Source organism: Ornithorhynchus anatinus, chromosome 9, assembly GCF_004115215.2.
Source record: "Ornithorhynchus anatinus isolate Pmale09 chromosome 9, mOrnAna1.pri.v4, whole genome shotgun sequence".
NCBI lineage: Eukaryota > Metazoa > Chordata > Mammalia > Monotremata > Ornithorhynchidae > Ornithorhynchus > Ornithorhynchus anatinus.
This window is the reverse complement of record NC_041736.1, coordinates 35,602,502-35,627,594: the sequence shown is the minus strand read 5'-3', so window position 1 is coordinate 35,627,594 and position 25,093 is coordinate 35,602,502. Positions and strand designations below refer to the sequence as shown.

Below are 25,093 nucleotides of genomic sequence, written 5' to 3'. Positions count from 1 at the left end.
TTCCCCACAAGCAAAACCTTGTGTCTCACTCTCCCTTCTCTGCCCCAGTGCTCAGACCCTCCCCCTGTCTCGAATTGCCCTCAGTGGAACCAAACCAACTTCTTCTTCAAACCAGCATGAGAACCGTGATGCCTAATGGATAGAGCACAGGCCTGGAAGTCAGAAGAACTTAGGTTCAAATCCCAGCTCTGCCACTTATCTGCTGTGACCTTGGGCAAATCACTTCACTTCTCTGGGCCACAATTACCTCATCTGTAAAACAGGGATTAAGACAGGGAACCCCATCTGGGACATGGACTGTGACCAGTGTGATTCATTTGTTTCTTCCCCAGCGTTTAGTACAGCGCTTGGGACATTCAAGCACTTAACAGATCCCATTAAAAAATAAAGAAAAAGTCCTCTTCACAATTATTTTACTGGCGCCATTCACTCATTAATCCCTTCCCAACTTCCTGGCCCATGCAGTTTTTTCTGCTACCTCACAACCAGTGTTATTGATCTGGTTCTGTGTAGTTAATAATAATAATAATAATGTTGGTATTTGTTAAGCACTTACTATGTGCAGAGCACTGTTCTAAGCGCTGGGGTAGATACAGGGTAATCAGGTTGTCCCACGCGAGGCTCATAGTCTTAATCCCCATTTTACAGATGAGGTAACTGAGGCACAGAGAAGTGAAGTGACTTGCCCACATTCACACAGCTGACAAGTGGCAGAGGCGGGATTCGAACCCATGACCTCTGACTCCCAAGCCTGGGCTCTTTCCACGGAGCGACACATTCATTTGCATGTGCTTCAGGATGTTTAGTCTCTCACTCTTTGCTATTGTCTCTTTGAAAATCTGTCCTAAGGATCTGGAAGATAGGGGTTGTATCTTGCTGTTTCTTTTTGTTCTCCAGTGGCTTAGTATAGGCCTCTGTGTATAGTACGTTCTCATTAAATAATGTTGCTACTCACACAACTATTTTAAGTCAAATATAAGGCAAATATGGATACAGTCATATTGCAAGTGACCAATTTCTAATGACCATTTGCAAAAGTATACCACAAGTGATGGGAAACTTAAGCACATCTAAGTGTATGAAATGAAACACATTTCCCCATGTTTGATTTAAATCAGCATGCTGAGGAATGTCAGTAGTAACCTATTTAATAATTAGGCATTTAAGCGCTTTATATGTGCCAGTCACTCTACAAAGCACTGCAAACGAATCAGGTTGGACATAGTCCCTGTCTCCCATGGGGCTCACTGTCTCAATCCCCATTTTACAGAGGAGGTAACAGAGGCACAGAGAAGTGAAGTGACTTGCCTAGGGTCATGCAGCAGGCAAGTGGCAGAGCCAGGATTAGAGCTTTCTGACTGCCAGACCTATACTCTATCCTCTATGTCATGCTGCTTATTGAGCTCTTACTTTGCAGAGTACTAAGTTCTTGGGAGAGTAGAATGGAACAGAGTTGGTAAACACGTTCCCTGCCCATGAAGTGTTTACAACCTATTTTTTTATGCTCCTTTTTTTCTTTTTGGGGTATTTAAGCCCTTACTACGTGCTAGATGCTATATTAAGCACTGAGGTAAATGCAGGTTAATCGGGTTGGACACATTGCCTATCCCACAAAAGGGTAACAGTCTTAATCCCCATTTTACAGATGAAGTAACTGAGGCCCAGAGAAGTTAAGCAACTTGCTCAGGGTCACACAGCAAGCAGGTGTTGGAACCACTCCTTTGGGACTCATGTCCACCTGCTTGTGTGGGTTTTTGGGGTGGGTAAAGGGAGGGGGTGGTTCCCTAGAGTAATATTCAGAACTCACTCAGAACTCACAGCCATTGGGGAAGCTTCTAGGAAGGTACAAGGAGCCCTCCCCAAGGAATTTATTGGGTTCCAGTTTCATGCTGTTGCTTGCTATTAAAATTAGTCTCGCTCCTTTAGGAGCTTTGTAGTAATGACATTTAATAAGCGTTTACACCGTGCCGAGCACTGTACCCCTGCTGGGGAGAAAACACAAGGGCTTTGACCAAGTCACCATCTCTGGTCCCAAGTTAGCCTACAGTTTAGGGGAGCAGTAGTATTGTACTCTCCCAAGTGCTTTGTACAGTGCTTATTGAGCGCTTAATGTGTGCAGAGCACTGAACTAAGTGGCTTGAGAGAGTACAGTTAAACTGTTCTTTAGGCTAAACCCAAATTCCTGTTTCCTAGTCTTTAAAATGGAGGTAAGTTAGACTGTGAGCTCTCTCACAGTGGTATTTATTGAGCACTTAATACGTGCGGAGCACCGTACTAAGCATTTGAGAGAATACAGTTCAGCAGAATTAGTGAATACAGCCCTTCTCATAATGGCCTTACTATATCTTAAAATGTGCAGAGCACTGAACTAAGCGCTTGGGAGAGTAGTTAACAGTTCTTGAATACAGTTCTTTAGGCTAAACCCAAATTCCTTTATTCACTTAATATCTGAGCCTGTTTCCTAGTCTTTAAAATTCTGGTAAGTTAGACTGTGAGCTCTTTCAATCAGTGGTATTTATTGAACACTTAAAAATTCAATTTTCAGAGTAATATGCAGAAATTTTGATGCAAGCCACATTGGCACTACATCTGAAACAGGTGTCTATACTTTTATATCAATAGTAATGTTGAGCGCATTTGTCAGTTTGCCTAGTGGGTAGAGGTTGATCATTTAATTGGTTGATACCACCAAATGGATAGGTGGAGTGAAAATTTTGGTGACGAGGAACAAAATTCAAAACGAAACAAATTAACAAATCGACAAGTTACACGATTCGCTTAATGCTGTGCATTTGTTCTTGGAAAAGTGAATCCTATTTCCTTGTAAGAATGAATGTAAATTGAGTGGCCAGGTATAAGCAACTGTTACACTCCTGTAATCTCATGACAAAAGACATTACATTTAACTGCTCTTGGATTTTAAGACAGTAATACTGACGCTGAAATTTTATTGGCATGTGACTCCAAGATTTTATTGGCATGTGTAGGTGTGGTTGATGGCCAGTGCCTGACTTATTGCTCCTCTTCCGCATTTATGTACACGTGAAATTTCCTCTTGCTGCCCTTTTGCATTTATTAGCCACAGTGCCACCTATAGAATAAGTAATGATGTGCTCTGCACATAGTAAGCGCTTAACAAATACCAACATTATAATGATAAAACATTTAATATAGATACATCATCAGTCATTTAAGATAGATCAGTTCACCAGTTCTGATTTTCAGTAATAGTGTTGAGCCTGGAAGCTCACTGTGGGCAGGGAATGTGTCTACCAACTCTGTAACATTGTAGTTTCCCAGTGCTTAGGAAAGTGTTCTGCACCCAGTAAGCATGCAGTAAATACAGTTGATTGCAGACTAGACTGTGGGACAGGTGGTGTGTCTGATCTTATATTGTACTCTCCTAAGTGCTTAGTACTTTGCACACAGTAAGAGCTCAGTAAGTAAGTGTCAGGGATAGAAGGTGGATGATCTGCGGTGCTTTTTTGCTTTTAAGTGTTCTTTGTTAAGCGCTTTCTATGTACCAGGTCCAGTAATTCCTTTGGCTGTTCTTCCTGAGGCCAAATGATGTTATAACAGCTTTAAGTAAGGATATTTTCTAACAGTTATATATGAGAAGCAGTGTGGCTGGGGTAGATCTACCGATGAATTTGGACACAGCCCATGTCCCACTTGGGGCTTATGGTCTTAATTCCCATTTTACAGATGAGGGGATTGAGGCACAAGGAAGTGACTTACCACAGGTCAAACAGCAGATGTGGTGGAGCAGGGAGTAGAACCTAGGTCATCTGAATCACTGGCCTATGTTCCATCCACTAGGCCATGCTGCTTCTCTTATCAGTACATTTTACATGTATAAGTGATAAGGGAAATGGTAGGAGGAGCCTGCTTTAGTGAATCCAGGGAGGATTTCAGGGGGGATGTGGAATTTTAGCAGAATTTAAAAGGTTTTCTGGAGAGGAGAGAATATTGTTTTTGTGCATTTTTCTCATTTTGTTTTTTCTTCATGCTACTCGGTGTGGAAGACATTTTCAGCCAAAAACTCACACGAGTTTGAAGTAGCTTTACCTTAAAGGCCATCCTAACTGCCTTAAAACACCACCATAAAAAATAATAATAATTATGGTTTTTGTTAAGCACTTACTCTGCGCCAAGCACTGTAACCCTCCTCATTCTTTTCCCAAGTGGGACTCACCTGTTTGATTTCCTTGAATTGTTTCAGAGAGGAATAGGATGACCAGTTGGATCATTTGCTCAAGGTTGTCATCTGAGGAGGAACCTCAGAAGGACTTTGTAGCAGGAAAAGGTTCCTGAAGGGAGCATAAAGATACCGGTGACTTTATAAATACGCCACTAGAGACTTTTAAAGGTACATAGAAGTTACTGGTTGTAGTATGACCTGAGGGGAGAAATTAGCCGCAGAACAACGTCGGAAGGTCGAGGATGTTGATTTGTGTTCACAGAATAGCAGCACCTGGTCTCTCAAGGCACATTCTAAACATGGACCTGTTTCAGGTTAATACATGAACCGTGCTCATTACAGCATACTTTTTTTTTCCCATCGCTTAAAAAAACAAAACGAAAAACCCCAAACTGGGTGTGGCCACGAAAATGTCTGAAGCCCTGGTAAGTGACTTGCTTCTTTCCATTTCTGTGTGCAGTGAAATATTCCATAGTCGATTTTAATTTACTACAAATGTATGAGAAATCAATTGCTTGAGTCCTTTGGTTTGGGGAGAGCAGAGGATCTAAGAATGAAGTGAAAATGCTTCATCCAGCCAGTTTATGCTGTGAGATACCTGAGAAGTTGGATTAGGAAATGTGTATGTGGGAATCAAAGGAGCTAGCCCCTATTTAAGTGAGAGATTCTGGAACTGTACTGTAAATTTAGGTTTCGTAGTCAATGGCAGCTCTCTTGGAGATAGCATTTCTTAAGCAACGAAGAAAGTAATTTCCTTTCTAAGCCTCTGTGTCACTTGTTTTGTCACCGATTTCAGTGTTACTTCTGTAATTATCAGTTTGTTCTTGAAATGGCATTTTGTAGAAAAGATATCTTTTGGTCAAGGGATTTACCTAAATAAGGAAGTAGATAATTATGACTGTGTAATATGTTTATGGTCGTCTTCCAACTTTTTAATTATTTTTTGCTTCCTGTTTCTAAAAGGAAAGTCAAACAAGAAGCTGGGAGGAACCAAGGGGATTATTGATTATGTTGGTCTATTGAGCATGGTATAGAGTTTATATTTCCAGGAGCATGTTACTAAATGTTTCTGGTTGAATTTATCATGTGACATTTGGATTATTTTCAGGCAAATGCTAAATTGGGTTTTAGAATAGACATTTTTCTATGCACTAGTATTGTTTTATCTAAATGGCCGTCGGTTTAGTTTTCTGAAAATACTTCCTGGTACTTTTTAAATTTATCCAAACAGTTAAGAAAGTAGAACATGCCTCCTTCTTCTGTTGCCTCCTCTTTGTAGTGTTTGTGAGTATCGAGACAAGCACTGAAGAACTCAGAAAGCTCGCTCTGGCATTTCAAATAAAAAAAAAGTTGGCTAATTTTCTTTTTTCTTCCTTTTTTTAATGGTGTTTAAGTGCTTACTATGTGTCAAACACTGTTCAAAATCTTGGGGTAGATAAATGAATTAGGTTGAACACAGTCCCTCTCCCGCATGGGGCTCATAGTCTAAATAGGAGGGAGAACTGAGGCACAGAGAATTTGTGACTTGTCTAAGGTCACACAGCAAGCATTTAATGGATAGAGCATGGGCCTGGGAGTCAGAGGACCTGGGTTCTAATCCCAGCTCTGCCACTTGTCTACAGTGTGCCTTTGGGGAAATCACTTAATTTCTTTGTCTGTTACCTCAACTGTAAAATGGGGACTAAGAATGTGAGCTCCATGTGGTACATGGACTGTGTCCAACCTTATATCTGCCCCAGTGCTTAGAACAGTACCTGGCACATAGTAAGTGCTTAACAAATACCATTAAAAAAAAAAAAAGCATTTGGTAGAGCTGGGATTAGATCTCAGGTCCTCTGACTCCCAGGCCCTAGCTCCTTCCAGTAGGCACGCTGCTTCTCAGTGCTTTTCCCAGTGCTCTTTTTGGACACTTGATGTGGTGTTGGGGGAAAAAATGAAAGCACAAACAGTTTATTGTCTATGTGATTGTTTTCAAGAATTACATTGCAGATGTTAAGGACAGTTCATAAAATATCAAGTATGCTATTATGAGTTCACTGTGGCTCCAGCTCTTGATTCTGGGCAAACTTGTTCTGGAACAGAGGTTACTGAGTGAGGTTTGTTGATTATCCCAATATGGTACTTCCAACTTTGTTGGTTATAGGGCCTCAAAACTCCCAACCTGAATGCTTGACTGAAGTGTGAGCATTCTAACTGAATAGTGGCAATAATATAAAATGTTCAGCTATTTGTCTTCTTTTTCAGAATGTGTTTAGGTAACCAGTACTTGGGAAATTTTCTTGGAGGCTGAAAAGCATTTTTCATTAATAGGTATTTATTGAGGACCACATGATGTAATTTAAATGATACTGTTCTTCTCAGTAACCTAGAACCTAATGTATCAATTAGTGGTATTTCTTGAGTATTTACTGTGTGCAGAGCACTTAGCGCTCGGGAGAGTATGATACATCAGAATTAGCAGACACATTCCCTGCCCATAACAAGTTTGGCAATATGGTGCTTCCATCTTTGTTGGTTTACTGGGACTTAGAACTCCCAACCGGAATGCTTGACTGAAGTGTAAGAGTTCTAACCGGATATTGGCAATAATAGAAAGTGTTCAGCTATTTAAGGCTTCTTTTTCAGAATGTCTTCAGGAAACTAATGCTTGGCAAATTCTGTTGAAGGCATTCTTCATTAAAAGATATTCAATGTAGACAACATGATATAACTGAGCGTCCTTCTCAGTGACCTAGAATCTGTATTAAGCACTTGGGAGAGTACAGTACAATCCATCAATGGTATTTATTGAGCACTTACTATGTGCAGAGCACTGTATTGAGCACTTGGGAGAGTACAATACGACGGAATTAGCAGACACGTTCCCTGCCCATAACGAGCTTACAAATCTAGAGGGGGAAACAGACATTAATATGAATAAATAATTTCTACTGTGTAATTAATGAAATCATGTTACCCAGGCAGCACACCATCTAGCAATGGATGTATAAGAAGAAGTAAAAAAAAAAAAACAGTTAAAAAAAACAATCAAAGTTAGTTCTGGCAGTATTTGGTAACAGTGGTACATCAAACTGTAAATTCAACAAAGTCTACAGAACCATGATGACATTCAACTCTCTGTGAAGCTGTGTAACCGAAACCTGTCATAGTAAACCCATCTCACCTCCTTGAACAGCTTTATCCTTTCCTTATTAGCTATTCACAATATCAAATGGCAAAATACAACGACCCACAGTAAAGTCAGCTCCTCACATTGGAGCAATGTGCATTTTGGGGAGGGTTATGTGAAGAGAGGTGAGGGGGCAGTAGTAGGATTCACAAGGAGCTGCTCCTTGGCTAGCTGAAATAATAATCGTAATATAATAGTGGTGTGTGGCAAACACCATTTGAAGCCTGTCGTTAGTATAACAGAATCAGGCTGGATGCAGTTCTTGTTCCATATGCTCACAGTCTAGGTTGGAGGGTAAACAGGTATTGAATCCCCCATTTTACAGATTAGGAAACTGAGGTACTGTCAGGTGGCTTGCCCAGGGTCATAGAGGCAGTGGCAGAGCCGGGATTAGAACTCAGTGCTTCTGACTCTCAGGCCCATAGTGTTTCCTCTAAGCCAAGTGGTTTTCTCATAAGTGAAAAGTAGCTTCAGACATTGAACAAGACAGTGACAGCAAACATACCAGAATATAGCACACAGGTTTGGGCTCCTTGACAAAAGTCTTGGAGATGGTCTGGTTATCGAAACAGATTTGAAAAGATTATCATTTTTAATATTATTGTGCCCAGATGCACTTGACTCCACTTTCCAAAAGCATTTTATACTGGCTCCCTATTTCTGTACTCAGCGTTTGGGAGAGTACAAAATAACAACATGACAGAGTTGATAGGCACATTCCCTGCCCACTAGCTGACAGTCTAGAGGAAGAAGTGACAGTCTACAACCGAGGGAGGCGAAGAGTGGGAGAAGCAGCAAAATGTGTGGGGGAGGGAGGGGAAACCAGAAGAGCAGGAGAAGTAGCACCCTCTGCACTTCAGTGGAAACCAGAGTCAAAACATACTTCTCCCCACTTAAAATAACATGGCAACAAAAAATTGGGCTGGACCTGCCGAGAAATGATACCTTGTATTGTTGAAGCCTGTATTGTTCAGTTGTCATCTTCATTTTCCTGTGCTGAAAAAATCTCAAGACAGCCTGGACCTTGCTAACCCCCTCCAACTAAGAACTTTATTCTCAGGGAATTCTTGCACAGGCATGCCAGCTTCACTTGACAAGAGATAAAAAGTGGATTTTGACCGGTTAATTGGTGTCGGCTGGGTTTAATGACCTTTGCCCTGAAACAAAATGTGTATTTACCTTAAGTCATTATGGAGGAAAGACATAAATCAATGCAAAATGTATTACCTACTAACTATAAGGAGGGACTTGCAAAGCTGGTTTTAGTCATCACTTATTCATATCCATTAATGGAAATTAAAAGTTCGGCAGTTGTTTCAGAAGGTGGCAGTGATTTCTGTCCTCTCAAACCTGACCCTTCCCTTCTCCCTCAGGATTCTTTCCCTTGTTGAACTTGAATCGACAAACTCTTCCTTTCTCTCTCACCACAAAATGAGAACAATCAACATCAGGACAAACAAATAGTGGAAAAGCACAATGTTTAAAAACATATTTGCCGTTGCTTGGCCTTTGCACTCAGAGGAAAAAAAAACAAACAAAATCAGCCTTTCTTTTTAGCTGTCGATGCCTTTTATTGTCTTTAAGAATGGAAGTTCTTAAGTCCCAGAAATGACACTGGTTTAATTGTCTGAGTGCCAAGTATAATTAAGGCAATTAATATTATTCTGAAGTAGAGAAAAAAATGTGGATGCTATTTCTCACGAATACAGCGAGGCACTATTTGCAGTACATTAATTTTCTCAAATGGTTCAGCTACAATTCTTATTAATGGAATAGCTTTTCTACTAGCATTTTCTTGGATATTTTCGGTATACGGTATGTACAGCAAAGAAAGTGTTCAGACAGGAATAGCCTGTTCTGCTTCTTCCAGCATGTGAATGACTTCTTAGTTTGCTGTCTCTTAATATGGTAGATAATACTTCCCAGTTTTTGTTTATACCCCAAAGAATTGTATGGAATGTGGTATTGAAAATGAAATCGATTTGCCCTCCAGACCTGACTATATTACAATTGCATATTTATTCAGAAAGACTTATCCCAATGGGTTACAAAATGTTTCTCAGTCATTCAGTGGTATTTATTGAGTGCTTACTATGGGAAGAGTACTGTACTGAGTGCTTGGGAGAGTACCATGAAGGAGAATTAGCAAAAGGTTCCCTGCTCATATGGAACTGAGAAACACCTGAAGGCTTGCCTGCCCATGACATATATCATTATGGAAGCAGTATAGGTTGAAAGTTTCAATTAGGTAATTGTCCTTCAATTGATAAAAGATTAAACGTTTAGTTCAGTGCTTTGCCCACAGTAAGTGCTCAATAAATACAATTGAATGAATTCCATATAAAAATAAAAAATCTCTTCTCAGTTGGAAGAGGATTTTCTTTATTGTTTGCCAAATAGATTTTCATTTAGTGCATGCAAAAGCTGGTGAATTTTTTATACAGTTTTCTTGACTTGCTTTTGAAATGATCTCTGGGACTTTACCAAGGCATGATTCACGTAAGCTTTCAGCATCCAGACATTTTAGTATCATAAAACCTGAGCACTGAAAGGAATTAAAGGAAGCCTAGTTCAGACCACTGCATCCATCCATCTCCGGTTTTAATGTTCTCAAGGGAAAGATTGTTCATGGCCATTCTCATTTTTTGTCTGTCCTTAATTAATGATGCCTCAAAAAATAAAATAAAATAAAAATCCCAGCTCTTGGCACGTTAATACGTTGATTCTGAACAAGACTGATTGTGTTTGTCGAGGAGGCGAGCTGTTAGGTCAAGGCAGCAGGTGTGAATGTGGACCTCTGGGCCATACCCAGATTGCTCCTTCCCTGACTAAGCCCTCCTTTCCTCTTCTCCCACTCCCTTCTGCCTCACCCTGACTTGCTCCCTTTATTCATCCCCCGTCCCAGGCCCACAGCACGTTTGTCCACATCTGTCATGTATTTCTATTAGTATCTGTCTCCCCCTCTAGACTGTAAGCTCATTGTTGGCAGAGAATGTGTCTGTTTATTATATTGTACTCTCCGAAGTGCTTAGTATAGTGCTCTGCACACAGAAAGTGCTCAATAAATATGTCCGAATGAGCGAATGACCCAGCACTGGGGCACTGGAGAAATTTTCTCCATGTGGCCTCTACCCATGTGTTTGCGATGTCCTTGTCATTCCCTTTTCCTCATTTGTTCATTCAGTCATTCAGTCCCTCCTTCAAGCGGGGTTCAGGGATTTATTGATCCTGGCCATTGGCTGCCAGCCTGTAATACAGTGATGAAGTCGCTTTGACCAAATTTAGGTTGTGGATGAGAAATAGCTGTGTCCTCTGGGATGGGGACCTTTCCTACCCGCTGACTCCTTTGTTTTCCTATTATTGTCATCATTATTATTTATTATTGTTATCATTATTACTATTATTGTATTTGTTAAGCACTTACTAAGTGCCAAGCTCTGTTTGAACCGCTGGTGTAGGTGCAAGGTAATCCGGTTGGACTCAGTCCGTGTCCCACACAGGTCTCACAGTCTTAATCCCCATTTTTCAAATGAGACCCAGAGAGGTGAAGTGACTTGCCCAGCATCACACAGCAGACCTGTGGCAGGGCTGGGACCAAAACTCAGGTCTGCTGACTCTCAGGCCCGCACTCCCTCCACTAGCCACAGTGCTTGTTGTAAGTTGACATGCCACCTAGCCTCTCCCCATGCAATAGCCTCACGATCCTAATGCTTGCCATTTTTCTGGCTCAAGCATGGATGTTTTTCTGGGTCCCCATTTAGTGCGCCCCTTAGATTGTCAGCAAATTTTGCTGTCACTCTTCTGGGACTCACGGTTCCTTGGACCCTCAGAATGCTTCTTCCCATCCAAGCCCTTTCCTCCTCCTGAATGTCCTATCAGAGTGGACAAAGCCATAACCGTGGCATTATTCTCATCTACTCCCTCTCACCCTCCAAATCAGGTCTGTCTTGAAATCCTGGCAGTTCTTCCTCCACAGCATTTCCACAATGTTCCCCACTCACCTCTTTCTCTCCTTCCAAACTGCCACTACCAGAGTTGGCATATCCAGACTTAAATACTACCATTGGCCTCCTCACTGACTACTCAGCTTCCATCTATCCCTTCTCCAGGACAGTATTTTACTGCCTGGATCATCTCCTAAAACATCATTTTACTTTTGTCTTCCCACCCTTCAGAAACCTCCAATTGTTGTCAGTTCCCCTCTGCATCAAAGCAGAAAATCTTGACCATTGGTTTTCAGCCTCTCTGTCACTGGCCAGTCCACACTTGTCTCCCACTACATCCAACACACCCTTTTTCATTCCTCTCAAATTCACAGTGCCTTGTCTTCCTATTTTCTGCTACTGATATATTGCTCCCACCCTCCCTCCGGCCTATTTCCTCCCTCTTCACATCCAACAGACCATGGCTCTCCCTATCTATGAACTCATCTGAAATCGCCTCTTCTCAAGGGTGCGTTCCCTAGTTGATTTCCAGTCTTTCATCCCCAACTGCCATATCAGCACTTCCACACCAAGTAAGCACTTAGTACTCACCCCTAACCCATAGCACTTATTACATATTTTATATATCGTACGTATTCATCCTAGCTGTAATTTATCATCGGACTAGACTGTACATTCCTTGAGAGCAAGGATCATTCCTGCTCATTCTATCCTACTCTCCTATTGCACTGCATACAGTAGGTGCTCCACAAGTGCTATAGCTTGATTTATTGATCTGTAGTTGTTTCCTAACATGTCTATCTAATAACAACAGAAAACAAGAAGCCGAGATTTGTATTGTCCTGACTTTCCCGTCTCACTCACCTCAGGCACATGAGTTAAACTTTCTCTCTCTCCTTCAATTTTGGGTGTAAAAATAAGTATGTTACTGTCCTCTTAGGAATGCTCTGAATTATAACTTCACAATATTTTGGGGGTTATACAAATCAATTAAATACCTTGTTTTATAGGAGTCTTTATCCAATCTCAGTTTAGCCTACCATTTGCACTTAGATCCGAAGCAGGGATCAAGAAGCTTGATGCGGCTTGGCCCAGATTCATCTCTCTACAGTTAGGATGCTCTGAAATATTATACTCTGATGCATGTATTATGACTAGTATAATACTCTTAAATGTGCGTAGTTGTCAATCACTAGATCACATTCAAGTTCTCATTGTATTTGGTAGGGTGTGCTAAGTACTTGGGAGAGTACACCTGTCTGCTATGTGATCTAGGGCAAGTAACTTCACTTCTCTGTGCCCGTTATGTCATGTGTAAATGGGAAATTAAGACTGTAAGTAGATATGATCCGTGCCCTCAAGGAGCTTACCAAATAGGGCACTGTCCATTGTACCCGGAGGAAATACCTCTGATGGTCAAGTTCTCTAATGAGCACATGGATGGTTGAAAGTACATCAATGGGTGTGTGTTTTATTTGCCACACTGAAATGGTTTTTTATTCATTTATTCAATCATATTTATACTGAGCACTTACTGTGTGCAAAGCACTGTATAAGCACTTGGGGGAGTACAGTATAACAATAAACAGACACATTTCCTGCCCACTACGCGCTCTGTAGTTCTTGTAGGATCAATCCAGTTTGGTCGAAACGTAAGTGACTTTGTAATGAAGAATTTAGAAATGCAAATAAAACACTGAGGTAGACTTAATTTGCTTCACATTTTCTCTCTCCCTTCATAGGAAATTAAAAGAGAAGCCGAGTCCAAGGATGAAAATGTCCCTCTCAGGAGAGAAAGACAGGGGAATGTGGCAAGTCTTGTTCAGCGTATGAGCACCTATGGGCTTCCAGCAGGAGGATTTCAACCACACCCTCAAACCAAGGGCTTCAAAAAGAGTATGTAAACACCTTTCCCTTCTTCTTTTCCCTCCCTTCTTAGTCAGAGGAAGGGATCCGAAGATAAGTCAAGAAAGCAAATGAATACCTTGACAAAACAGCCTCACATCACAACTGTTGGCACAGCTGTCCAGAGTAGAAGAGAACATCGCATTGCATGCTGTAGTCAGAAATGCACTGTTGCAAAAATGCTCCATAATTCCATCAATGATATTTATTGAACGCTTACTGTTAGCAAAGCACTGTATTAAGCCCTTGCTAGGTAGAGTAGAATAGAGTTGGTAGACATGATTTCGAATGAGTTCGAATCCCAGCTCTGCCACTTGACAGCTGTGTGACTATGGGCAAGTCACTTAACTTCTCTGTGCCTCAGTTCCCTCATCTGTAAAATGGGGATTAAGACTGTGAGCCCCACGTGGGACAACCTGATTCCCCTGTGTCTACCCCAGCGCTTAGAACAGTGCTCTGCACATAGTAAGCGCTTAACAAATACCAACATTATTATTATTATGATTTGTGGCCTTAAAGAGTTATTTAGTCCTAGCTCTATCACTTGTCTGCTGTGTGATCTTGGGCAAATCACTTCACTTCTCTGTGCTTCGGTTAGCTCATTTGGAAAAAACTGGTAGCACCCTGTGGAAAATGGACTGTGTCCAACCTGATTAGCTTGCATGTACCCCAGATCTTAGTACAGTGATTGGCACATAGTAAGTGCTTAAGAAATAACATTTTTTTAACGGTTTCTCATTTTACCCAAAATGCAAATTGAAAAATGCATTAAGGGGTAACTGTCTGTAATAGACAAGTGAGTAAAAAACAGATTTTTGGAGGGATTAATCTGGGATGGAGGGAGACCCAGGTCAATAAGCAGCACTGACGCTGACTAGTGAAAAGAGCCTGGGCCTGGGAGTTGGAGGATCTGGGTTCTCATCCCAGTTCTGCCAATTGCTTGCTGTGTGACCTTAGGCAAGTCCCTTAACTTCTCTGTGCCTCTGTTAGAGAAGTAGCATGGCCTACTGGATGGAGCATGGGCCTGGGAGTCGGAAGGACCTGGGTTCTAAGTCTGGCTCTGCCACTTGTCTCCTGTATGACCTTGGGCAAGTCACTTCACTTTTCTGGGCCTCAGTGACCTCATCTGTAAAATGTAAATGATTAAGAATGAGCCCCATGTGGAACAGGGTCTATGTCCAACCTCATATGCTTATATCCACCTTAGTGCTTAGTACAGTGCCTTGCACATAGTAAGCACTTAACTACCACAATTATTAGTATTATTATTTCCTCAACTGTAAAATGGGAATTCAATAGCTGTTTTCCCTCCTACTAAGACTGCGAGGCCCATGTGAGACAGGGATTGTGTCTGAACTAATTAACTTGTACCTCCCCCAAAATTTAGAATAGTTTTTGAGACAAAGTGCTTAACAAATACCATTAAAAAAAGGATCATGATTGAGGTAGACATCTTGAATGCCTGTTGTGTGCAGAGTACTATGCGAGGTGCTCTGGGTCATATAATAAAAATAGATCAATCAGTTCAGTGGTATTGAGGACTTAAAGGAACAGAGCACTGTACTAAACGCTTGGGAGTACAATAATACAACAGAGTTGGTAGAGATGCCCCCTGCCTACAGTGCACTACTGTTCTACTACTGCTGTGATGCTGCTATTACTAACTGAGCCAGGACAAAGCGTGTTTTGGGAAAAGAGATTTTTCAGTAATCATTTTGCCCCCACTAGGGTTGGGGATTCTTGAAATGGGTGTATTCATATCTTAAAATTAGGAAAAATATAAGCGTGACTGCTTAATTGAGCATTGTATTTTTAAACATAACTTTATGCCATTTCATTTTCATCAGAGTCAAAGAAGCGGCAGTGTAAAGTTCTTTACCAGTACCTTCCGCAGAATGAGGATGAATTGGAACTCAAAGTGGGAGATATTATTGAAATAAATGAAGAGGTAAGCAGTATATATATGAGTTTCTTTGAGTCAGAATGGAAGTGATTGTCATGTTCATGCACTGCGAAAGAAAAATTGCTCCCTCTTTATTGTTCAATTTTTTGGGTTGAATTGTATTCTAGGCTCAAGTAATGTAATGTTAAATTGTACTATTTCTCGGAATGAAGCAAAAATAAATGTTTATAAATATTCAATGTCAGCTATCTGTCGTCTTTGCTTTGTAATTCATCCAAAGAAATTACTTACGTTGTTTCAGTCTGTTATTGACTTGGTGAACGAATCAGAACTGAATTCTTAGTTCTGGCTAAATTATTTCATTCATTTGAAATTTGATCTAGGGAGTAGGACATAATGATAAATCCCTTTTATTCATTTAGCATTTTTATTTTTGGAGCAGCGGTGGAATGCAGAAGTAGAAACTTCTAAGTAGCTTCTAAGTAGCTTTTTAATCTCGACCTTGTTAGAATTTCTTATCTCTCAAATCAAGACAAATTAAATTAGGTATTTCTTTCTCAGGGACACAGTTTTAAAATATCCCTTCCTTTTAAACTTTTACATTTGCCTTTATTCTTGAGTATTTCTTCACTGTAGAATAGCAAACTTTAATGATTTTTTAAGCATTCTTCCTCTAAAGTCTGATAGGCTTTTAAGCTTTTCAGAATAGGCTTGCCTTTTTCCTAGTTTTTATGATCAGAGAACAGATTCTTGAAATGATCCAAGTTAAGGAAAAAGATTTTTTAAATAACTCTGCCAGTGGCCTAGCATTCTTTCCATTAATATTTTTTGTATAATACAGATTTATAGAAGTAACCTCCAGCAAGAAATATAGGCTTCTTCTTCTTAGAATTAAACTATTGTGAAGACACTGAAAAAGTAACCACATAGCCTGTATATTTACCAGAAGAGCCCCCAAATCTTTAATAGTACTAACTTGAAAATATTTAATGGTTAAGAAATATTGCTGAGGTGGAAGACACTGACTTGGAAGGTTGGCACATTGTAATGTAGCCAAATCGACTGATTCTATACATTTAGCAAAGCTGGACAACTTAACACCTGAGAGGTTCAAATCATTCTTTTGGTAAACTGTGTAACATCTTTTTAAAAAAAAGCACACTTTCAAGTCTTTCAAGAGAAGCAATAATTTACCTTTCTGAACTTTTCCATCTGACTCTGTTTCCCTCTTTGTAACTCTAATTAAAGCTGCATAATCAATCCATCATGCTCTTGAACAGAAGCTCTCCTCTGGGAGGAGCCTGGAAAGTCTTTCTCCACTAGGGACCCAGTCGCCAAGACTGCCCTTTCATGGGGAGAAATCAAAAGGTCCAGTCAGAGAGAGTGAAATTTGGGGTGCAGGGAGCCAGAAAAGTTACTAGGATTAGAGGAGCGAGGTAGTTGCGGGGTGGGATGGCCTAGAAAAGCAGCTTGGCCTAGTGGGTGGAGCGTGGGCCTGGAGCTCAGAAGGAACTGGGTTCCAGTCCCTACTCTGCCACTTGTCTACTGTGTGACTTTGGGCAAGTCACTTCACTTCTCTGGACCTCAGTTACCTCATCTGATAAGTGGGGATTAGTTCTGTGAGCCCCCTGTGGGACAGGGACAGTGTCTAATGTGATTTCCTTGGATCTAACCCAGCACTTGGTACAGTGCCTTGCACATAGTAGTTAACAAATACCATTATTATTATTATCATTCTTATTTGGATTTACCCTCTAGATTGTGAGATCATTGTGGGCAGGGAACACGCCCGCTAACTTGGTTTTATTACACTCTCCCAAGTGCTTAGTACTGTACTCTGCACACAGTAAGCTCAGTAGATACCATTGATAGGCCATGGCGCCAGGCTATCATGTCAGAGCTGATTCTGGAGAGAAACCCAACAAATTGGAAGTAAGACTGTGGACTCTCATACCCCACCATATAGCTGTTTATTACATCGAGGTTTCCAAGGGTCACCCCACGGCTGTGTGGAGTGTATCTGTGGGGTGTATCTGTACGAGGAATAGTTAACTACCTTTCTTACTAATGGAGTTTCACTCCATCCTACACCATCCATAGTGTTGACCCTCTTAGTCCTGTGAACTGTTTCAAAGCTTAAAACCCCTTGGGACAAATGAGTTAGCCCACTCTTGGAGACTGTCCTCTTTCTTCTTAAATTCACTTTTTCTGATATTAATTGGAACACAAGTCTCTTTCCTTCAAAACCCCTCCTGCAGGATGCCGTTAACCCTATCAGTCAATGGTATTTATTGAGGACTTGCCCTGTGCAAAGCACTGTAATAATACTAATTAAAATTATGGTATTTGTTAAGCATTTATTACTGTTCTAAGCACTGGGGTAGATACGAGGTAATTGGGTTGGACACAGGTCCCTGTCCCACACAAGGCTCACCGTCTTAATCCCTATTTTTACAGATGAGGGAACTGAGGCCCAGAGAAGTGAAGTGACTTGCCCAAGGTCACACAGCAGACAGGTGGTGGAGCCAGGATTTGAGCCCATGACCTTCTGACTTGGAGGCCCGTGCTCTATCCACTCCACCATGCTGCTTCTCTATTTAAAGAGAAGCACGTACTAGCACTTAGGAAGGTACACTACAGCAGAATTGGTAGACATGTTTCCTGCTCACAGAGAGGTTCTAGGAGACTCACAGAGAGGTTCTAGGAGACTCAAAGGAAGTAGCTTGCAAAATCCAAATTTCTCCTCGTTTCTTTAGGAGAGGCTTAGAGGAAAAAGAGATTTAGAAAATTCATAAGTTGATGTAAACTTTATGTGGTCAGCGAATATGTCTTATTTATTCTTATATCGTACCTCCCAAGTGCTAATACAGTGCTCTGCACTCGAGTAAGCACTCAATAAATATGATTGAGTGAATGCAATGAATGAATGTTAAAAGATGAAAGGAATTGAGGTCCCCGTCACAATCTGAAATTTTCTTGGAAATCCATTTTTTTATGTTGTTGTATTTTAAGCATTGTGCCCATTTATCTTCATATCTTCCCTAAACTCTGACTTTTTCTTAGGTAGAAGAAGGCTGGTGGAATGGGACCCTGAACAGCAAGACTGGTCTCTTTCCTTCCAATTTTGTTAAAGAATTAGAAGTAATAGATGATGGAGAAACCCCAGAAACTCAGGAGGATCCAGGTAAACTCTCCTTACAAAACTAAAATACCAAAGTCAGCTTGGCACAGTGGTTAGAGCATAGACCTCAGAAACAGTAGAACTTGGTTTCTTTTCCCAGTTCAGATACGTTTGCTCTGTGACCCTGGGCAAGTTTTTTTTTGTATTTGTTAAGTGCTTACTGTGTCCCAGACACTGTACTGAGCATTGAGGTAGATACAAACACTGGGGTGGATACAAGCTAATTAGGATGGACACAGTCCTGGTTCCACGTGAGGCTTACAGTCTTAATCCTCATTTTCCAGGTGAGCAAACTGAGGCCAGTGAAGTGAAGTGACTTGCCCAAGGTTACAGAGCAGACAAAGGGAGGAACTAGGACCCAGGTCCTCCTGAATCCCAGGCCCATGCTCTATGGGCTATGCCACACTGCTTTTCTTAACTGTGCCTTAGTTCCCTCATGAGTAAAACAGGGATTAAGACTGTGAGTCCCAAATGGGATATGGACTGTGTCCAACCTGATTAGCCTGTATCTCCCCAGCCCTTAACAAACACCATAAAAAGAAAAATCAATAAACCTCCTGGTTCTGTATTATCACCTGTAATAATACATTCTCTCAAGCTAGCTAGCTCTGCAAATAGAGGTAGGGGGTAAACACATCAGAAGTAGCTGTAATTTATAGAAACTCACTCCTCCTCAAGGGAAAGTCAGCCGTGACGACACCAGGAACGTAGCCAATCACAGGAGAGAATTGGGAATAGTGGTGGGCCTATTTAATTTGGGAGAAGAAACTTTTAAAAAGGCTTTGAAGGTGGGGAGAGTGATCGTCTGTTGGATATGAAGAGGGAGCTCATTAGAGGAAAAGGAGAGATGTTTTGGGTTGGAATTCTAGATTTGTAATGTAATTAATTCATTAAAATCATTGCTATTTTTTTGTTAACCCAGTTAGAAGTCTACCATGGTGTCTGCATTTGGAAGGGGAGCTGGGTAGCTCTTGTGTGCTGGAAAAGGATGCTTACCTGGGCAGCTGAAGAGGAAAATGGGGGGTGATATCCTGAGCTTCCTACAGCCATCTGGTCAGATGACGACTGGCTTGTCTCCAAATGATCCCCTTGCAGTTCGAGGGTGCTTATCTGTTAGCCAAGGGGAGTTGGTAGCTAAGGTAGCTTTCTGGTAGCCAAGGAGGGGTGGTAGTTCAAGTAGCTTATATGGGAGCCGAGGATGGAGGGATTCCAGTTTATTAAGTGGAGGTCCCAATTCTCACCCCTTCCTGGAAGAAGAAATTCTGGAGGGTTTAAGGACCTCATCAGGCATCGCCAATCTGGGAGAGGGGATGAGGAGACCCCTGTCTGCCCAGAGCATAGACATCAATCCATCAGTCATATTATTGAGCGCTTACTGTGTGCAGACCACTGCATTAAGCTCTTGGGAGAGTATAGTATAAAGAGTTGGTAGACATTTGGTAGATATGGTATTTGGTAGATATGTAGTGTGTGTGTGTGTATAAGTATATATTTGTCCGTATATCTAATTACAGTGCCAGGCACATAGTAAGTGCTTAACAAATACCACTTTATCGTTACCGGTATACATATTCATCTGAAGAGTATAAATAAGCATAGAGTCATGGTTTTGTGAGCGGTTCAGATAAAGAAGCACTTAGAACAGTGTTCTGCACACATTAAGTACTCAATAAATACCATTGATTGATGAATAAAGGGAGAGGAAGCTTGATGAGCTAAAGAAGGGAGAAAGGAAAATTTGAGGTAGGGGGATAGCCTCTCACTCAGTCCCTAAGTGTGGGAGCCCTTCAGGCTCAGTTCTGGGTCCCCTTCTCTTCTCCATTTACACCCATTCTCTTGGAGAACTATATAAAGAAAGCATAATTCCTGCCACCTTCGAGCTTAGTTCGCAAGTGACAAGAAACATGCTTTTTTGTGTAGTTCATATGAAAGCCATGTGCCAATAAGCATTCAGTAAATGCTCTTTGATTCATTCAGTTGCGTTTATTGAGCAGTTATCGTAAAGCACTGTACTAAATGCTTGGAAGAGTACAGTATAAGAATAAACAGACACATTCCCTGCCAACAAGGAGCTTACAGTCTTTGATGACAAGTACTCAGCTACTGACTTCTCAGTAGGAAATAATTGGGTGGGTAGCAGAGAAATGAAAATGTGTCAAAAAGAAGAGCCATTACAAGATTTAAATTGTCCTCTGCATTCTCTTTTCATTCTTCAGAAAGCGTGTTTATTGGCCCAGCCTCACCTTTAGCCTCTTCAGGGAACGGGAGTGATCTTCCGGCAGCACCAATCACACAGCCAAAGAAAATTCGAGGAGTTGGGTTTGGCGACATTTTTAAAGAGGGTTCAGTGAAACTTAAGTCAAGGATACCCAGTAATGAATCAGAAGAGAAGAAGCCAGATAAGGTGTGTATGCTACAACTTTTGAAAGTATAGCCGACTTGAAAGCTACTCCTGTCTCAATATTGGATTTAATTTTGGAGGCAAAGAGAGGAAGTGTAGGGGGTTGTATCTCATACTCTGTTTTGGAGGTTTGAAAAATAAAGCATCCATAATAATAATTATGTTATTTGTTAAACGCTTACTGTATGACAGGCACTGTTGTAAGCACTGGGGTAGATACAAGATAATTGGGTTGGACACTGTCTTAGTCCCCATTTTTACAGATGAGGGAACTGAGACCCAAAGATGTGAAGTGACACTTGCCTTAAGGTCACAACGCAGACAAGTGGTAGAGCCAGGATTAGAACCATGACTCTTCTGACTTCCAGGCCCGTGCTCAACCACAGAGCATTATAGTGCCTAGAAAGTAGGTTCGCCAGTACCGGATGTTTGACCAGAATGTCACCTTGTGTGATCTTCTCCCCACCTCCCACAGCCTCCCTGTTTGGGGAACAGGACTCTGTTGAACTCTAGACGGTCAGCTCTTCTTTAGAGAGTAAGATCATTGTTGAGGGGGATTATGGCTACCAGTGAGCATAGATATTGTACTCTACCCAGCTCTTAGTCCAGTGCTGTGCACACAATAAGTGCTTAAAAAGTATGATTACTACTATTGTTTTGTACTCTCCCAAGTGCCTTGTGCAGTACTCGACACAGAGCAAGTACTGAGTAAATACCTTAGATGGATCGACTGCTGCAGACTTTTGATTTTCTTGATGTCAGTCTCGGTTCTATTCATTAGTATTGGAAACTCTCTTGGAACAGTCTACCCCCTATTGTTAACCTAATGCCGTCAAAAAGCCAGCTCTCCGCTAAGGCAGAAGCATTCTTGAAGAGTCAGTCTTATTTATTGAGCACCTGTTATGTGCAGAACACTGTATTAAGCGCTTGGGAGAGTTCAGGTCCGCATGAAGGAATGTTTATATATTCTTGGTCCATCATCGTCCACAAGCACCTAGATGTTTTGACACTAGACTGCTAATCTTCCCTAATCTTGCTGTCACTCACTATCCGTAATGTGTTATGAAAGCACCCCTTAATGCAGAACTGACTGAGTATAAAGGGCAAAGAACCCGGGGGTTTTTAGGCTGGAAAGCGAGCACCACATCTCAACAATATAGGACTTGATTTTGGGTCCTGCGTTGTTTCCTGTTGGACCCATGACCCAGAACAACAAAATGGAACCCACTTATTAAGTGTACAGCTGAGCCAAAGAGGAGGTTGCATAAGATCATGGACTCTCAAAGTGGTTGTTACTAGGGAATACTTTCAGGGAGGACAAGTACTGGGTAGAATATTTAGGGAGGGAAAATAAAGTTCATGAATTGTTAAGGTGGTTAAGGACCAATATGTACATATGTAAATACGGTAGAAAAGATAGGATCACTGTGTATAAGAAATTGAACACCAGTCAGCAGCATAACAATACCATGACTTTCTAATATAAAAATAAGTCTTTCTGCCTCACTGGAGTGCCAGGAAACTTCTCTCTTCCATTTTTCCTTCCTTCTCTAAAATTAAAATGTAAAATTTTTTAATTTGTTTTTAATTTGTATTTTTTTAATTTGTCAGAGATGTAATCAACTCAGTGGTGTTTGTTGAGCATTTACTATGTGTAGAGCACTGTACTAAGCACTTGGGGAGTACAGTGGAGTTGGAGGACGTGCTCCCTGCCATCAAGGAGCTTGTATTCTAGTGCACGTTGATGCCGTCTTGGTGCATGGTCTTATTCTCTCATATTTTAGAGCTATTTAAACACCTTTAGAACACTCAGCAGGGACAGGGTCTGTGTTCAACCTAATTAGCTTGTGTAGAACAATGCTTGGCACATAGTAAGCACTTAAATCTGTTTTTTTAATGGTATTTGTTAACAGACTCGTTCCCTCCCTACGACATGTTTACAGTCTGGAAGGGAAGGTCTAGTCAGTGCATCCAGTCCTTTGGGGACTAGGTACTTAGGTTCTATTATATTGTGCAGCCCCTGTTTGGAAAAAGTATTTGAGGTGGATAATTAATTGCAAAAGCTTTCAAGTTTCCTTCATCAGTTGTTGAAATGTTCCACTTTCTCTAGCCGCTACATCCTCATCCATTGGCAACCAAATCAACACAGTCGCAAGTTGCAGAAATAGCAAAAGCCGAAACTGACAGTAAACCCAAAGGTAATCTAATGCATTTTCTTTGCTTTGGTTTTGCCATTTGCTGAACTTTTGAAACATAATAAAAATTATATTTTGACCTGTTTTATACAGATATGATTATAGTAAACAAGTAAACATTTAAATGCTTAAATCAAAAATCAAAGTAGAAGCCTGTTTCTATGAATCATTACAATAAAACATAAACCCAAAAGTAATTTAAAAAAACATCTTTATTTCAGCTAAGGAATATTGCAGAACATTATTTCCCTATGAAAGTACAAATGAAGATGAACTTAGTTTTAAAGAGGGCGAAATCATCCACCTAATTAGCAAGGTAAGGCATTTCAGTTCTTTAGCCACTGAGCGTTGGTGGCCTAGTTTCTCTCCAACGAAAGAATGGAGAGGAGCCAAAGAAACCAAAACAAGATTGGGGTAAAATGGATTGAAGGTATAGAAGAGGTGAGGAACAGCTTACTGGGGAAAGAATGATAAGAGAATTCTAGAAGGAGAAAAGTAGATTGGGAGAGAAAGAACATCATGAGGAATCCACTTCTCTGCACTCTCACATTTCCTCTTGCCTCCAGGACACTTCACCTTAGATATCACACTGTCATCTTAAACTTAAGCATGGCCAAAGCAGAACCCTGCCCTCCCCTGACTGTCTCATCACTGAAGACAGCACCACCATCCTGCCCATCTCACAAGTCCTTGACATTATCCTCGACACACATTCGACCCACATACTCAGTCTGCCATCAAGTCCTTAGGTTCTTTCGTTGCAGCATCCTTTTCCTTCCGTCTAAACTGCTGTCCTGCTAATCCAAGCAGTTATTGTATCATGCCCTCACTACGGCATCAACCTCCTCGCTGACTTTCCTGCCTCCTGTCTTTCCTCATTTCACTCCTTACTTCACTCTGTTGCCCACATCGTTTTACAAAAAAAAATTCAGTTCATATCTCCTCACTCATCAAAAACAAACTCTGTACCATCGGCTTTAAGGTACCAAGTCAGTTCCCTGTCCCCTCCCTTACCTTGCTGATTTTGCCCTGCACCCCAGCCTGCACACTTCACTCCTCTAACACCAACCTACTCAGTTCCTTGATCTCATGTATCTTGCCGCCGACTTCTTTCCCGCTTCCTCCCTCTGGCCCAGAGCTCCTTCTCCCTCCACCGCTTCATATATCAGACAGATCACCCCTCTCCCCACCTTCAGAACCCTCCTAAAATCACATCTGCAAGAGGCCTTCCCTGACCGAGTCCCCTACTTCCCCTCACCTTTTCTCCCCTCCTATATTATCCTTGCACTTGAATCTCTACCCCCGAAGCATTTGATATTCACCTCACACACACCCCCGCCCCCCCAGCCCCATAAGCATTTAGGTACATAAATTTACCTTTTGCCATTTCCCCTTTCTGTAACATAATTTGATGTCAGTCCCGCTGTCTAGACTGCAAGGTTATTGTGGGCAGGAATCATGTCCACCAACTCTCTTTTATCGTGCTCTCAGAAACAGTACAGTACTTTGCACACAGTAAATACTCAAGAAATACCACTGATGGACTGATTGGGAGAGCAAGAATTGGGTGCTGAAGAGGATGTAGGATGTAGGATGCTGGAACAAACAGTTGAAAGATTAAGGCAATTAGTAAAACAAGAAGAGTAATACAGTGGGACAGATTTTTTCCCCATCTTTTGAAATATTTATTCAGGTCCATGGGAATTTTTGAATCCTAAACCTAACGTGGCTTTCACAACTTGCCTATGTATTCTTACAAAACCAAGTCGGTTGATCCTTGAAAAGAAGGGGAATCCAACAAAATTAGTCGATAGTACTGCATGCCTACTGTACAGTGCCTGGCACATTATTATTATTATAACTGTGTGCAGAGCCCTGTACTAGGTGTTCGGTGTAATTAGTTGCAGTAGAATCAGTTAAACATTTGAATTTTTATACATTCCTGCCTGCCTGGAGTCAAGGAGTAGACAAGGCAACCTCTATAGAATTTTCAGGTTCTGGCAGCCCATGGTATTTTATTTAAAACTGCTAGTCCCTTGTTTTTAAAAGTACTGAATATATCAATGAATGATTTCACAGTCTTTCCAGATGGCACTTAGACTAGACCATTTCCATAAGGTTTTCCAATTCATATTCTACCATGTTTAAGTGTTTTCTAAACTCCGTGGTATTTGTTTTTGAAATTTTGAAAATC

The 25,093-nt window shown here is 41.1% G+C and overlaps 1 protein-coding gene across 1 annotated transcript in view; it reads left to right on the top strand.

Annotated features, from left to right (window-relative positions):
- The window catches only part of LOC100081068 (CD2 associated protein), a 91,112-nt gene that overhangs the window by 35,062 nt on the left and 30,957 nt on the right, over positions 1 to 25,093 (top strand). The window contains 6 exon segments of the mRNA XM_029072194.2: positions 13,057 to 13,210; positions 15,067 to 15,167; positions 18,186 to 18,306; positions 20,520 to 20,707; positions 22,815 to 22,902; positions 23,121 to 23,215. Of these exon segments, the coding sequence (XP_028928027.1) occupies positions 13,057 to 13,210; positions 15,067 to 15,167; positions 18,186 to 18,306; positions 20,520 to 20,707; positions 22,815 to 22,902; positions 23,121 to 23,215 (747 nt within the window).